The sequence below is a fragment of the Schistocerca americana genome, chromosome 10 (assembly GCF_021461395.2).
Source record: "Schistocerca americana isolate TAMUIC-IGC-003095 chromosome 10, iqSchAmer2.1, whole genome shotgun sequence".
Classification (NCBI taxonomy): Eukaryota; Metazoa; Arthropoda; class Insecta; order Orthoptera; family Acrididae; genus Schistocerca; species Schistocerca americana.
The window spans coordinates 190167807-190184849 of record NC_060128.1 but is presented as its reverse complement, the minus strand read 5'-3'; the positions used below and the strand labels follow the sequence as shown (position 1 = coordinate 190184849).

The 17043-nt window shown below is 39.0% G+C and overlaps 1 protein-coding gene across 1 annotated transcript; it reads left to right on the top strand.

Moving 5' to 3' along the window:
* Positions 1-1218: 1218 nt before the first annotated feature.
* On the top strand, positions 1219-15889 carry LOC124552458 (signal peptidase complex catalytic subunit SEC11A). The gene is made up of 5 exons (XM_047126734.1): positions 1219-1387; positions 1494-1603; positions 7663-7812; positions 11455-11632; positions 14246-15889. The coding sequence occupies exons 1-5, from the start codon at positions 1340-1342 to the stop codon at positions 14294-14296; spliced, it is 537 nt and encodes a 178-aa protein (XP_046982690.1). The 5' UTR covers positions 1219-1339; the 3' UTR covers positions 14297-15889.
* Positions 15890-17043: the final 1154 nt, after the last annotated feature.

Here is a 17043-nt window from a genome sequence, read left to right as displayed (position 1 = left end):
ATTGATAAAAACACCAGAGTGCACTGCTATTAAATAAAAAATCAAACATCTCAGACATTGTTCATTATTGATTCTAAAGGCGAGTGCACACATATGATTTTTGTACGGTTACTGTTTTGTCACTCTTGCCCAGTCTGTGGATGTACATATACGAAGATGTGCACATGTTGCAACATGACAGCTGTGTGACACTTTTGTCTGCCACCCTGCGAACAAGCCCATGACAAAAATATCACTGCAGGACGAGGTTTCTATACCACGCGCACACAGGTGATAAAATTGTCACTCTCCATGCATGCGTTCTCCACTCCAAATCTGCTTTCTGACTCTCGACACAGGCGAATGACAAGCAAGCATTGCATCAACATCTTCACACAATGTGACTGTGTGCGAGAATGTTATTTTTATACAAGAAGGGTTATTCGGACATAAATATTAAAATTAAAGGATGAAAAGAAATAAGTAAAATAACATTTTCAAGTTACAGTGAAGAAAACTTTTCTATCATGGTACAGACATCACTTGTACATGCTAGCTGTAGCCAATTGTGAAGATGTTTACTAATGAAGAAAGACTTTTTGCTGTAAAAACTTTGTACAAGGGTGGTTATAATTTAATAATAAATGAGTGGAATAATAATTTCAATAATGAGATGCTAGGAAAACGCAAAAAATTGAGAACTTAAAAAGAAGCAATTTACAACGCTCTTGCAGACACTGATTCTAATATGTGACTGTTTTAACAAGTCTGCTTACACTGATTCTTATATACGACTGTTTAAACAACTCTAAGTGTCCGAGATCATCTGACGAAATGTATCAGCAAAGATGGAAACAATTCAAGAAAGAACTTTATAAATAATCCTGTAGCTTCAATGAAGTGTTCAGCAACTTCAGAATTCCAGTTGTTTCTTTTTATTCAATTAGATTATGATGGATAGCGTCTTTTTGCCTATCTTGCATGTACTCTGAGACATATCACAGCATACTTGTAAAGTCGGCAGTGGACATACTGACTGCCATTAAAACATTTTTCACATGGCAAACAGCTTTTTCAACTTTCATATGCTGAGTAGAGCATATGCTGTAAATCATATGTAGCACTGTAGGACAACGGAAATGTACCTCTGGTAATCTCCAAAACAATATTTATTGTTGAGGTCAATGATTTGCATTTCCATTGCCAACATTTCTGTACAGGTGGTGAGTTATGTTGGCAGCACAGCGGCTTGAATGTTGTGGCGATCGGCGAGGGACTGACGTGTACGAACGATATTTTTGTTTATGGCTCGATAGCATTTGAAATTTACGGAAACTTCCTGTAAAACCAAGACGCAAAAATGTTTGCCAGTATGTTTGACGAGGTGGCGCGTATGAACAAGCGCCAGGTATGTTTTTTAAACGCTGAACTCAATGAAACATATTACATATGTGTACCATGAATCGTGCATATGTTTATAGCTTTTCACTATTAATTCGAATACTCTTTTTCAGTTCCTCTACCAAGTCCTGAGTTTCGGAATGATAGTATCGTCGGCGCTTATGATATGGAAAGGTCTTATGGTTGTTACAGGCAGTGAAAGTCCAATAGTAGTCGTACTAAGGTCAGTATTTGGCACCTTCTCAAGTGTTCTGATGATTTGTTAGTGAATAACACTGCCTATCAAGTGATTGTGACTGAAGTGATAATAATTTACTTTTTCTGCAGAGACATAGATAATTTTGTAGGTCAGTATAAAAGCAGGAGACGCCAGTTTTGCTCGCTTAGGCGTCTGAAGTAGTGTCAGTGCGAGGTGCTATCGTGTTAGTATCTTCAGCTTAATATGTATTACGTATGAAATATTACACTTCGTTACTGGAAACACTCGAAGGCAAACTAATGTTTAAAAAGAACTTAATGGAAAAATTTTGATCGTAATAATTTGCCTGCTCTTTACTGGTTTGGGTGTGCGCTTATAGCAGCAGTAATGTTATAAGCGTTTCTCACTGTATGTGTGTTTGAATATTGTATAAGCAGTGGGATTGGTGTAGAGGGAAAGTGAGCTAATGCCCACGTAAAACTATTGTATTATTTCTTTAAGCATTGACTGCTTTGTGTGAGTAATTGACATCACAGTATTGTAACTTTTTTTATTTATCATCTTTTACGCAGTAGCGAAATATGCTGTTACACATACCTATCTTGTACAGCAAAAGTGAATGCTTGGCTGTGACTCGAATCTCTTTTTCTGTAATTGTTGTTGTCAGACTAATATTGATCATCTCTAATGGCTTTGTCATTGATGCAACATAGCTGCACGGGCAAACATTACTCAAATGGGAACATCGCTGAATTGTTTATTTGTTGCTCTAAAGAGAGTTTTGTAACTCCCAGTTATTTATAAACCTCAGGGAGTGCAGTAGTCTTTTGTTGTTTTCAGTAGTTAGCCAAATGATGGTCAAAATACGTTTGTTACAAGCACATTGCACTCAGCACCATATGTTGTATATGTAGGTGTTGCTAGAAGACTGGCATTTTGGAAACTACATTTGAGTCAGCAGTTGTTGAATTAAAAGGCATATGGATATACAGCCCAACAGACAAGAAATGGTTGTTGCAAATTTTACATTATTATATAATAGTAGATTCACTACGTAAGTGGAAAAAGATGTCAGTGTACTGCAACCAGACATTAAATTGGGTAGAAAGTTGATAGGCTGTCGAAGCATAGAATTTACTCTTTACTTATGCCTTCTGATCAGTTTTGGAGGTGTAATGTGGCTGTCACCCTTCCCTAGCTTTGTGTGTTCTTTGAATGCTTATGTTCCACTCACAGATTGCGTCTTTGTGCAGATGATCTGCCAAAGGCACTGAGGCACACAGCCTGCATTCAAGGAAAATGGTTATCCCTCATTGACATATTGCACAGCGTTAACAAGAAATAATCATGTCCATCAGAAGATGAACGGGGTAGTGTGCTACTAAACTCCCGGGCACTCTTGCGTGTATTTGGGCAATATTTTGACATATTTAATCAGAATCTATGGAAGTACTATCTTCAAGTAATGTGCAAAGACTTTTAACTCTTCTTGGATCAGTGGAAGATGACGTGGGTTTGCAGATGAGTTTAAAAAACACCATGCCAATCTGGCAAGGCCTACATAGATTAGGGTAAGTGCATAATAGGAGAAAGGTGTTGGAATGTATATGTATTTTTTTATTTATCTTGTGGATTAAATATTGTACAAAAAGTACGCATAATATAAGCCAAGTTAATTTTAATTAAGAAAGAAGCATTTTCAGAACATTGTTCTCTCTAAAAATTACACAGTGAGAATGGAAACAGAAAACATGCTAATTAATGAATGTAGTAACACACAGAGTATACAAGTAATGAATATGAGCAACCAAGAAATATGTAGGCAAATAGTGCCACTCTTGAATTTACACAAAGATTCATTGAAATGCAGAAATGATGAAAATGATCACTGGAAATAAAACGGGAGGAAAATAACATTCAAAAATACATTAAATTTACCATTAAGAATGCACAGACAATGACATTTACTACTAATAAAAGGTTTACATGCATAAGAAGTGTTAAACTTGTGAGAAGTGTAACTGAAATGTACGTGTATGCTGTAGAATTGTAGGCTACTGTTTTACCTGCAAATGTTCTACACTCCATCACAGTGTTTCCCAAAGGAAGCAGAAGTTTCTTGTTTGACAACTCAGCTTGCATTTAGTTTGTAATATTTAATTAACAAATTCTTAATTTTTCACTTCCAAGAATTCTTGTACCAAATAGAAGCAATGATTTGTTGGAAATGCCATTAGTTTATTTTTAAAAACGTGATGTGGAGCAAGTTTTTGATCTACAATCTTATTGTGTGGTATGACACCAAGGTGAATTATAGATGTTTGGTATGATTTTTGTCCCCGAAAAGATTTGGTGGATGTTTCGAATTAGTGAAGCGTCTGATTAAACCCGTCTGCTCTGACCCATGATGTCACAAATATTGTGGGAACGACCATTCACCATGACTCCAGTATGGCGCCTATGACGCCATTATATAAACATGACAACAACCATGAAAATAGATCGAAAAACCAACATAAACATCGTCCTCCAAAAATATAATCAAACTAACAGGACAAGCATGGGAAACTGGGGGTTTTTGGGTGGGGACAAACTAAATACACAAACACACCACCATCCCAAACCTTGCAAAACGATGACATAAATCGATTAACACAAAATTCCCAAATTTTGACCTATATCAGTCGACAGCAGCTGACAATATCAAAAAATCATAGCTACAACCGCACATTAGAATCGGACACCTCCCTTCACCTATATAGGTCAGCAGCAGCTCATGATACCAAAACACACGTATCTATGAGAACATATTGAAATCAAACACTTCCCATTACCTATAAAGCTCAAAAATAACTAATGATACCAAAAAATTTAAATCAAGTACTTCTCCAAAGATATCTAAATCAACCCCAAGTGCCAATACCAAAACATAAACCACCTACACACACAGAAAATACCGCCGACCAAACAACACAGAAATACCCCACCAACCATCATAGCACACGAAAAATACACGCAAAAAACTACTACTTACCACAAAAGAGTTCCGGCACTACACCCTAGGTCAGACACCACAATCACACACAGCCCCAGCCCCAAAAACACACACACCACACACACACACACACACACACACACACACACACACACACACACACACACACACACACACACACCATGTCCCAACCCACCCACAACCTACCAACCCCCCTCCCACCCAACCTCCACCCTCTCCCCCAAAATCAAAGATCCATCAACAAATAAAAACCAAACAATAAACAACTCTCAATCACACGCTACAACTCAAGAACAGCTGCAACAAAACAGATCCTCCACAACATAAACATATAACAACCACCCACCCACCCACCTACCTACCTACCTACACAAACATTACCAACAACTACACCCCCTCTCCCCACCACCTGAGCTGCAGCCCCCCCCCCCCCCTCCCCCTCACAACACATCCTTAACCAACCACCTTCGGCCTATACATTTTACTAATAGACCTTAAAAACCCCAAAAAATGCAATAATCCCCAAGGACGCTCTTCCGCCAACAGTACTCATCTAAATGACACTGAAGGTTAGAAGAGTGCCTCTTCCCCCTCCAAATAACTGACTTAACTGCCCCCCCCCCCCCCCCCCCAAAAAAAAAAAACCTGTCATACTTGTACATGCCCCAGTCTCATAATTCTTACATTCTAATCTATGGTTAACAACTAAATGATCATACCCCCTCTGGCTCAAACCCCTGTAAGATGAAAAAGCATTGCAAACTACTGTGCTACCCTCCTCTATAAACTCCTCAATTAATCCCACCAATTCCCTTTTCATTCGCCCCTCTTAAACCCTAAAAACACTCTCAGAAAAACTACCCCCTGATACAGCAGCCCCCCACACCCATAAACCAACCGGAGACTTACCCTACCATGCTTCCTCTTCACAAACTGCAACTCTTCAACCTCCACGACCACCCTAGGCCCACCCAACTTACCCCTGTACTTAATATATTCAGAACAAACTTCCCTACAAAATGAAAACCAGTCATAAACTGTCCTCTCACTCACACCAATGTCATGTGCACAAAACCTATTGGAGGATCTATAACAAAAATAATATGTCATTAACACTATCTCTCACATGCCTGACCTAGACCTTTCGAACCAGGTACCACGCCTTTTGAAGCGCTATAGGTTGTCCCTAAGGCATCGCCACTTGTAGCAGTCCCTTGTCCGAGATGCCAGAACTCTAGCCAATCGCATGTTCTGCCGACACACGCTTCATTTCAGCCAACAGCCCAAATAACTGTAAGAATTTTATCAGGGACAGCGTATCGTCACCTGTTTCTGCCCATAAATGAGAAGAGTTATATTCATCAGTCATATCCATATCTAACAAAACCAGCAACAAATTAAATTAAACAACTCATCACGCGACATACAGCCAACAGCACTACAATAACTTTGACAAAACACAAACTTAATTTTTAACTAACTGAAACCAATTTCTGTCAAAGACCAGTCACAGATGACACCTGAACAGATCATGCAGCAACACCAAAATGGTCCCAGTACACCACATACACGTGAACCATAAACACGCCACCAGAGGACACCACCAACTGCAACGAAACTACATCTACAAACACAGCAAACTCATAAAGTCAACTCTGTGATGTCGTGACGTCACACCACAACACCCTTACATCACGGGTCAAATCCAATGGGTGGGGTCGGACGCCTTAGTTGACCTGGATATTCATTGTCCTCTGGTAAAATGTGTGTGTATATCCTTGGTTTGGATTAAGTTTTCCTGTTCTTATGAGGTATTCCCTGGTGAATGTGTTTGTTTCTTGGATGAACAGGCATGAGATGTTTAGAACATGAAGTTTTATGAAGTGATATTTACAGGACTCCATCTTTTTTGAGACCACAAATTATCCTCAGTGCTATTTTTTGTAGTTGAAATATTATATGTATTATATACTATATATTATATTTATTATATATTAGTTGAATTTCCCAAGATGATGATTCCATAGTGGAGCAACGAGTTAAACTCTATATGAAGTGCTTGTTACTGTGAGTTTACTTGTATAGATTTCAGTATTTTTAGTCCATAGCACAATGATGCTCAGACTTCCTGTGATAGGTTGTGTATATGTGTATGCCGTTTTAAATTCTGTTGAACCCAAAGACCGAAAGCTTTGTTGCACTTAACATTGTCAGTTATACCATTATTTAAACTTTGGTTAATAGTTTCTTGGCAGGATGAGGGAATGAAATGGAAGTTGATACACACAGTTTTTCCACAATTTACAATTAGGCAACTTTTGTTAAACCACTCAGTCTTTTCAGTGTTATCAGAAACTGACTGAAGGCCTTCAGGATTACATCCAGTCAACACTATGCTTGTATCAGTAAACAGGATAGTTTTTTGTGAGCTCATGTAATCAACAAGATCTCAGGGAAGTAGTCGCTGCCAACACTGGAAAAATACAGGTTCCTAGCGGTTCACAAGTAGAGAGAAAACAAGATGCAAAGGAAAGAAATGTTTGATCTGCCGTGTTTATATTCATAAATATCTACTCAAACAAATAAAAATTTTAAGTTATCGTGTACTAAAAAGCTGCTTTTATTCTGGTGGGTTACTATATTTTGTAGAATTTACCACAGGAATTCCAGCAAGAACATGCATTACTTTTTTTTCTACTTATTAAATGTGACCACTTGAGTTGTCAATTTCTTAATTGCTTGGCTGAATTTTGAATCTGTGTAACACATTTAGTGCCTTATAACATTTATTTCACCATTCAGTAGTGTGCAATGTAACATTGTCACTTTGAGATGCCATTTAGTTTGGATCATTTACCATTTGCGGAGACTTTGTTGATGTGTTCCATTCACTTGCAGCATGAATCAGCTTTAATGAAATCACAAACTGCAAAATTCATTGGATTAACTTAAGTAATTTTAATTTCCCATCGTAAAATTTGCTAGCTTCATTCCATATTGACTTTTTTTCCCCTCAGGAGAAAATATAGATAAAAACATATATGTGACACAAATTCATCCCTTGCAGTGGGAGCATGGAACCTGCATTCCATCGAGGCGACCTTCTGTTCCTGACCAATTATCAGGACGAGCCTGTCCGTGTTGGCGAGATCGTCGTGTTCAAGGTCGAGGGCCGTGACATTCCAATTGTTCATCGTGTACTTATTTTGCATGAGAAGTAAGTATATTGTGAATCTAAACTTGTCTTGCACTGGCAGCTTGCTACTGTATGCAATTTGCTGAAAAACGATTTCGGTGGTGATGTTAAATGTCAGCCCTGAAGTTTTAGGTAGCTGAGCTATTAATGAAGAAATCCACTTGGTTTACAAGCCACATCAATTCGAATAGAACACATGAACTGACACGGTGTTTCACATTCATAGACATGATAGCAACATCTGGAGCGTTCTAGATAGTCTGAAGTGATGCATGTGCAGGAACATGAGTTGGGCAGCTCATAGCAGCCCCAGCGTGTAGGCGGTGCAAAGGGCTAGTATCACATTTGAAACTGTCACTTCCACCTACCTAGAAGTGTCAAGCATCTGTCTTGGCTTTTGCCAGTACCCAAAGCCTGCCTCCACGCCCTACAAAGAATTTTAGCCCTGGTCTCTCTTAGAACTGTTGCGGTATATTATGATTTTGGATGTCTCCTTATAATAAAATACCAATATGATTACATAAGAACCACAACTCTCATCTTTTTATATTGTACTTAATGTCCATTTTCCAGACAGTGACTTGTCAAGCTTCGTATATTTAATATGTCACGTGTTCCGCAACAGTACAAATAGTTAGATCTGTACTGCTTTTGCAGGTAACACTGTAAACACTGGGCACTTGGACAGCTATGCCGTCTTTTACAGGGTGTAACATATCTTGTACGTGGGCCACAACAGTGGTTTCAGTCCTTGTTTCTGCAACAAACATCCTATCTTGCTGCTCATTGGCCCACAGTGGAGCAGGAAAGCAGCCGGCTTGGCCTTTTCTGCTAATTCAGGGGCATTCTTCGTTGCTGGAATTTGAAAGTGTTTGCACTATCCCACTTGCCGTAAATATTTACTCTGAATATGTGCCGCAAGTGCTGCAGTTCAGTCTGTAGGCAGTCATCCGAAATAATCTTTTCTCTGTGTTTCCCTGAGTTCAGGACTGCTTTCTTGTCTACAGGATGGTGAAAACTATTTGCATTCAAGTACCAGTCAGTGTGCATTGGTTTCCTGTGCACCGAATGACCAACCTGGCCTCGTATCTTTCGCACAACTGGAACATCCGATAATGATACCTTGCTGTAGCTCCCCATCTCAACAGTGAATTTAATCATGAAACGGATCCATACATGCGATTCACAAACTGCTGAAACGCATTTTCACGATGATGCCAAATGAGGAAGATGATGTCAGTGTACCGTAGGAAGCAAAAAGACACAACAGCACAGCGTTCTGGACATGCTCCTAGAGGCCTTAAAGAAGTTTTTGACTGCTGGAGATGGTGGAACCCCCTTGCTCTGCCATCTGTAACCTCCTAAGATTCGTTGAGGTACAGGAAGTACTTTGTCGTTAGGGACAACTTGTCGATCCAACGTTCTTTTAATTTAAAAGAAATGTCAGTCATAAAAGCTTGTAATTGAGCTTTTAGTTTAAATAGTCTTGTTAAGGTCTTGCCCTGAATAACCGTCTAACGTTGGTGTGGAACAGTCGTGTTTTATGTCTGCTCCCATAATCTTTCACACAATACTGGAAACAATTGGCAGTGAAGAGGGCATGGTTTAACATAATTTTTACTGTTTCATCAAGAACCCGTTTTAAACTTGGCAGCATTTTCATTATCATAAGTGCTCGCCGGTGCAGGACGTAATGGCTGGAACCACACTTTGGCAGGGAAGGGCGGGAGGGAGGGGGCACGCGTGTGTAGTGACGAGTGCTGAGTGACCATGTATCTACTCGTGTAAACTAAATCTTGTTTATAGTTTTTGATCCTAGTGTTATTGTTGCCCATTTTCAGCTGTTGTGCAGCGAGAGAAAAAATAACTTAAATAAAACGAACATCGATGTGATATTTGTAAGAGCTGTTTTTCTCAGTGTGTGACAAGACTTGATGTGCTTTGTTCTTTATGATTTTATAATTTTGGTGGAGCCCCAGGTCTCTGCAGAGCACAATATGAGCATCCCTGCTCTAATAAATATAGCACATTCAGATGGTGGTCCTCGGTGTTCAGAACTACAGTGGCATTCCCTCTATCAGGTGCCAAGACATAATAAAAGTAAGCTGTGGTTTCCTACAGGCTAATATTAGATTTCGGCAGCTTAGCTTTTGTCTGGATACAGCTAGTAGTTAACTTGACGTTCTGAACTGCATCGTATGAGAGATGCCTAATGCAGTGCTCTATTGGCAGATATTGTGGGACTAGAGAAAAATTAAGACCTTTACTCATTGTCACAACAGCTGTCATCCAGTTATTGGTTGGAAAAAATTAACAACTGTTCTATGGATCTTATTGGACTCTCAGGTCAGTTCTGTCAAAAGTTAAGCTGTCCCGCTTGGTACATTGCTTACCTTGAACAAACTCCCAGACTATTCTGCTGCCGTGGCTACATCTACCCACTCCTATATCATTTAAAAGGAAATTAAAAGATTTTCTTAATGGCAACGCCTTCTACTCATTAAATGAATTTTTGGATATAGTAAGTGGGTAATTTCCCCAACCCCCACAAAAAAAGCCAAGTGTCATGTAATATTTTGTTTAATGTAATATCTTGTATAGACACCTTTTATTAACCTGACACGTTCCACATCATTACGAAGTGTCGTATTCATGATCTATGGAACAAGTACTAATCTAATCTAACTGAATGCCGAGAGTGTTGTTGACAGTCAAGTGGGTTTTTGATGTTAAGATCAAGCTTATACTTTGTCGTCCTCACAATGATGTGACTAGTCTTGTTTGAAATTCCATCTGTTCATTGCCTGGAAAACAGATACGGAATAAAATTTGAAAATATGAGTCTTGCAGCCATACATTATCATTTTGGTATTCAGTTATAAAGGAGGCGGCTGAGATTAGAATAAACCCCAACATTTTTAACAGAGACTCATAGAAGATCGGAGTTACTATTAGCTGCCCAACTCGCCTTCCTGTCGATACATCATTTCGGCCCCTCTCAAAGGTTCCAGATGCTGCTATTGTGCGTACATTACCTGAACAATATGCTTGCCCTGGCAGGTGGTAGTTTCTACTCCTGATGATGATGGGACAGTTTCAGAGACAACTGTAGACAGCTCAAGTGTTTTATTTGATGTGATGCACTCATAAACTGAGAAGATTTTAAGAGGCATGGCACTGTGAAAGACTTGGAGGACAAATTTAACCTTCACCCCACCCATCCATTCCTCCCTCCCTCATCTTTACTCCTTCCTTCTTTTGTGCCCTCCCACCCACCCCACCTCCACTTGATCCACATAATGTACCCCTTCGTTTTTGTTTTGTGTGGGCATATGAGCCGGAACTACTTTGTCATGAACAGTATACATTATTTTAGTCTTATAATTTATTTTCTGTCATACTTTTAAACTTGCTCAGTTAATGCTTTCATTAGGAGTGAAAATTAATGTTCTCTGGAGGAAAACAATACAATATCGTCAGCAGAACAAAGGTAGTTCAGATATGTTTCATTAACGTATACTCCTCTGTTTTCTCAGTTTTTGGATCTGAAAATTTGATGATACAGGATCTCCTTTTTATAACAACATAGTGAAATTATTTGTAAATGAACTTAAGATATGTACTTTTGTATCTCTAATGCTCCAATGCCTTGTTGCCTGGCAGGGAGAATGGGACTGTAAAGTTTCTGACAAAAGGTGATAACAATAATGTGAATGACCGAGGGTTGTACGCCCGTGGGCAGATGTGGCTGACCAAGAAGGACGTCGTCGGGCGGGCCCGTGGATTCCTTCCGTATGTCGGCATGGTCACAATATACATGAACGAATACCCTAAATTCAAGGTCAGTATAATCACAATTTGTTATGTTCTTGTAATTGTGGGATCTGAGTAACTGTGATGTCATACGTGAGGAATGTGAAAAAGAGAGAGCACTGTATTGGACTTCACACCCAAGTGACCTTATTGTTCCACATTGTTGTTTGTTTAGTTTCAGATCATTGTTATTTCAGTGAAATATGATAATAGTGTATGTGGTGATTTCTCGATGGGGGCAGATAGAAATGTGAAGTTTTGTGTGAAAGTAGGCAAAACCTTCACAGAAATCAGAATGAATCTTCACTCTGTAGTAGAGCGTGCACTGCTTTGCAACTTCCCGGCGTTTTAGCCCTGTGGTCTTGAACCGAGAACTTGCCGTTAGCAGTAAACATTCTTACCGATTGAGCTATACTGGCATGTCTCACGACCTGCCCTCAAAGGTGTACTACTTGGATAGTTCAGATGTAACACTATTTCTGGAGTGTCTGGGTTCAAGTCCCAGTCTAGCACTTTGTTTTGTCTGTCCAGAAGTTTCATTTATGTGAGTGAGTGAGTGTTTGAAATGGTGAAGCTAGGTTGTCAATAGTTCTTCAGTTTCAAAGCTCATCGTGGCTGTATTGAATATGACGACCGACTAGGAAGATCTTCAAGTTGCAGGTATCAGCAGTGTTCAATGAGTTTACCCAGCTGCATTCTTCTGAGCTACTTGTGCATTATACATGGTGGCCACCCCAGAAGTATTCAGAACTGTTTAAACACAGAGATCTGGTTGTGTCAACCTATAGCAACCAATGTGGCAAATTCTGAGACAACTAAATTTTAAAATTGATAGTTGCCAAATTATGACACTGCCCTTTTTTGTTTTTAATGGAAATTTAAAAAAGCGGTATTGAGAAGAGCCTTCATAGACGGCTTCAACAATCTAATGTCAGGAAATTGATGAAATAGTAACAGGATAATCTGTGTCTCAACATCAGGAGAAGAGTTCCCAGAAACAAGGAAACACACAACTCGGGTACAGTTCAGGTATTACTAATGAAGTTTTTTCAGACTTTCTCGGTGTATACAGTAGTCAAAAAACATTTGAGTCAGTACTACACCAAATTTGTTAGTGAAAGCATGATCATACACGGTATGAAATGGAATGTTTATCCAGACTGAAGATTTCTTGGTAGCAAGGATGTTAACTTGGATGCAGAGTCATAGGCAGATAAAGTAAATTCACGTGTGTTCCAGGGAAATATGTTGTATTGTTAATGACTTTGTAGATAATATTAATAGTGACCTCAGACTTTTGCAGATTGTGCAGTTACATATAATGAAGCATAGTCTGAAAATAAGCTCGATAAATGTCTAGTCATATTATCTTTGTATTATTTCAAATCGTGCACTTCACAGAACGAGGAAAAGAGATCAGAGTAGTGTATGACTGCGAGGTGTGTGGGAAAAGTAATGAGACGACTTTTTGTCTGTCACTTTATTTTTTTCAGACAACAGTATTGTCTACTTCGTTGTTCCCTTCAGCAGCTACACAACTGAAAGGCTTGAAGTGGCTGGACCTTTAACCTGTTGATCACATTCTTTTGACTGTTTTCCAGAGTTCCAAAATGACATGCTTTCAAGACATTTTTCAATTTCGCGAAAATAAATAAGTCACAAGGGTTCAGTTCAGTTGAATATTGGGGCTGTGGAACCACAGGAATGCTTTTTGAGGTCAAAAATTCTGTGAGGGAAGTGGTCGTTTGACATGGGATATTGTCGTGATGCAGCACACACTTGTCTGCAGTGCCTGAACCGTTCGAGGATATGTTCGTAAAACATGTGGTTGACAGGTTTTCCTGGAGGAACAAATTCTTTAAGCATGATACCCCTACTGTAAAAAATGAAATCAGCATTGTTTTGATCTTTGATTTACTCACTCAAGCTTTTTTTGGTCAAGGAGATGTCTCAGGATCCATACTAAAAAAATAAAGGTTTTATCATGTATGAGCACACAACTGAACTTTTTGTGGTCATTGACAATCCTCTCAAGTTGATCGATCATTGACAATCCTCTCAAGTTGATCAACACGAGCATCTGGAAGGGATGAACACACTGGTCTATGCAAGTAGAACGACACAGCATTGCAGATCGCTTGCAGTGTTGTCAGACTCATTACTTTTCTCAGACACCTCGTATACTATCCAGTGGGTCACAGTTGGAATCTATCAGCTAATATAAAGGAGTGGATGTAACATTTTATAGGGATTCGAAATGGAACGATCACGTAGGCTCAGTCACAGATGAAACAGATGGCAGAGTTTGATTCATGGGACTAGGGAAACGCAGTCAATCCACAGAGGAGGTTGCTGACAAGATACTTTTTGTACCCAACCTAGAATATTGCTCATAGTTATGGGAACAGTACAAAGTAGGAGTAACAGGGTATACTGAATGCACACCAAAAAGAGGAGCACAAATAGCCACAATTTTGTTTTACTCATGGGTGAGTCAAGAATGAACAAGTGAAGAAACAAGGACATACTACAGCTTATATATGTATGGAAGCAAGTGAGAAAAATCTTAAAAGTTCACACAGTATGTGTTTGTCAAATGAAATGTCTTAAACTGACCTTTCTCGATTCCTTCGGCTTACAGATAGCTGTGCTGGCGTGTCTCGGACTGTATGTGCTGGTACATCGAGAATAGTAGAGGGGTGTGGCGTGCGCGGCACTTCGTTCCGTGTGGCCTGCCGCCTGCACCGACTTCTCCTCACCACTGCAGCCCGTGCGCAATGCTATCGGACGCCGGCTTTCGAGCGACACCACCTGTGATACGTTTAGCCTTCCCGAGAGGAAGGCGACAGGATGTCACCGAGCACGTTTGCTCCAGTTGCTGGGGAGGTGGCCACAACATGACAACTTGAACTTGTCACATGAACACTTCGCAAGAATGAGTCTGGCTTGTACGTGTCTATGTGTGTATGTAACTCTGTGTTTGTTAAGGTGACCTTTTTTTATGTATGTATGGGTGTAATGTGTTGTGTTGTGTTGTAGTTGCTAATCTTACAGAGCTTCCCATGTGCTTGGAGACTGCAGGGCTCTAGATCTTGTGTAAAAATGGGGGCCACAAAATAATTCTGTTTTATGGTTTTTTCCCGGCATTCTTGTTAATTTGGGGCAGTATCATCATAGAACGTTACTGTGGTGGTTATCAGGACCAGCTAAAAATACACATTATATTTCTAGGAAGCTTGTTTATTTAAATGTGGCAAGGCAGATCCATTCATTTTCTATATGTATGTGTGTCTTGGTTTTATCAGAATTGGATCACGTTTCAAAATTTTATCTGCATTGTGGTCTTTTGCTATAGGAAAATGAGCCATTGTTTCTTACAAAGTGTTCATACTTTGGTAGCTGATAACTAGAGTGAATTTGAAAATTAATTTGGGTACTAGTTATTGTTCATCCTTCTCTATTAAAATCTAAATGCACCATCTTTAAAGCTGATGTAAGTCATTGGTGCTACAAATGATTGTCAATACTGCATTAGCCCTAATAATTGCCTTATTACTGTTAGTATTATTACTATTATGGTAAAAACTGTCAAATGATTGATTGTGAGACAGAACAGTTGAAGTGTTATTTGCATCATGATGACTAATAGCTAGTATCCAGATGAGAAATTTGTGTTTGGGCTTTATAGAACCTCAGATGGAAGTCATTATTTTATTGACTTCTCTGAGATATTTCAGTTAGAAAATTGTATAAGGAAGTGTACCAAGTTTGCCATTCTATTGATGGTGGTGCTGTCGTAATGTGGGGACTACATGAGGAATTGACTTTACAGACTTGTTACGGAAAATTCTTTGAACAGGTGAGGTGAAGCTCTTTATATGTGCAGTGTAAATGTTTTCATTCTTCCCTTTGTGCAATTTTGTGGCAGTCAGCATTATACATGAGGTGATCTTTAAAAACATATCTGTACAATTTTATAAATTTTGCAGATGCAGTTTGTTTTAAGTCATTCCTAGGTGTTCAAATGAGCTTCATATGCATCAGAAATGTGTGAAACTTTTTTTTTAAATTTTTGCTGTGAAATTGTTCAGTTGTTTGTAATTTATTCATTGTAAATGAAGGAAGGCTTTTTCTTTTTTTCTGTTATTGGTCACGTGTGTCATCTTATTTTTAAGGTGAAACATTTCCTGTTTTGCTGTGATCAGTTCATAATGAGCATCGGAAAATTGTAAATGTGAACAAAAGGAAAAGAGCATTTAAATGAATTTCCAACTGTTGAAAAATATCAGTGTAACTGCATTTACCTTTCTTCCCTTAGTGTTCTTCCACAATGGCAAAATCAAAAAATTAAAAAAGGTAATCCCAAAACACTGTGTAATAATGTGTGAAAGCAGCTGACTTCTGTACGAGGGAGATTACGAGATGGAGCTATGTTTTTGATCAAATAGAAGTAAGACAGGTGATATAGGCAACGGTTTCAGGTTGAATGAAAAAGTTGGTTGTAGATACCGTGAAAACATTTCAGCACAACTGAAACGCACACACGATTAAAATTGTATCTTGGACCAGGTCCCAAACCTGGGACTAGTACTCGTGCAAGAAATTGTATTGCAGAAACATGGCTTAGCTACAGCAGCCTGGGGGAGGTAGGAGAAGTAGTACTGGTGAAAGTAAAGCTTTGAGGACAGGTCGTGAGTCATGTTTGGGTAGTTAAGTTGCTAAAGTACTTGGCCCTGTTTTGTCCAGTCATTAGCTCTTGGTCGACCATTCCTTTTGGTGGAATACGTCTGCCTTTCATTATTCATTTAGGCCTCCTGTCATTCTCTCCATACTTTCTAACCAGCATATTTGTTGAGATTTAACAAATTTCTCTATATCTGTCCCTTGTATAAGCTCTTGTATTTCATGGTTGTACCTTATTTCTAACCTTCTGACTCATAAACTTGTGGCAGGATTCTCCTCTCGAATGCCTCGATGTTTATTCATATCTGCTTGTGTTACCATCCAAATTTCTGACCATCTGTAAGAACTGGCCACACAAGGGAATAGTTCTCTTAACACAGTTGGTCTTGTAAGTAGTGTGTTCTAGAATACCTGTTAGTTTGCTTAGTAGGCTCTGTTTCCTGCTTGTATCCTTTCTCAAATACATTGTCTCATTATTACTGCTTTAGAGGACACATAAATAATGGAAGCAGCTGACAGCTTTAAAACATTTATTAGAGGCCTTCAGGTCATGTGGCGGTGTTCTTGCCTTAGAATTGGACATTGCCATCTATTTGACATTATTTTTTGCCCCTCTTGCTTCCGTTATTGCCTACATTTCATTAAGAGTGTTTACATCTCTTTAACGTTTGCAGTATCATCTGCATATGCACATGTGACTGGATTTCATTATTGTTTGTATCGTGTATTTTCTTGAAACTCTTGCACAAGAATGAA

What these genes read in the sequence shown, in the direction of transcription:
- LOC124552458 (XM_047126734.1), top strand. Translation starts at nt 1,340, where the DNA reads ATGTTTGCCAGTATGTTTGACGAGGTGGCGCGTATGAACAAGCGCCAG. An exon ending in GTACTTATTTTGCATGAGAA is followed by an intron (nt 7,813 to 11,454) that starts GTAAGTATATTG and finishes GTTGCCTGGCAG; the next exon opens with GGAGAATGGGACTGTAAAGT. An exon ending in ACGAATACCCTAAATTCAAG is followed by an intron (nt 11,633 to 14,245) that starts GTCAGTATAATC and finishes TTCGGCTTACAG; the next exon opens with ATAGCTGTGCTGGCGTGTCT.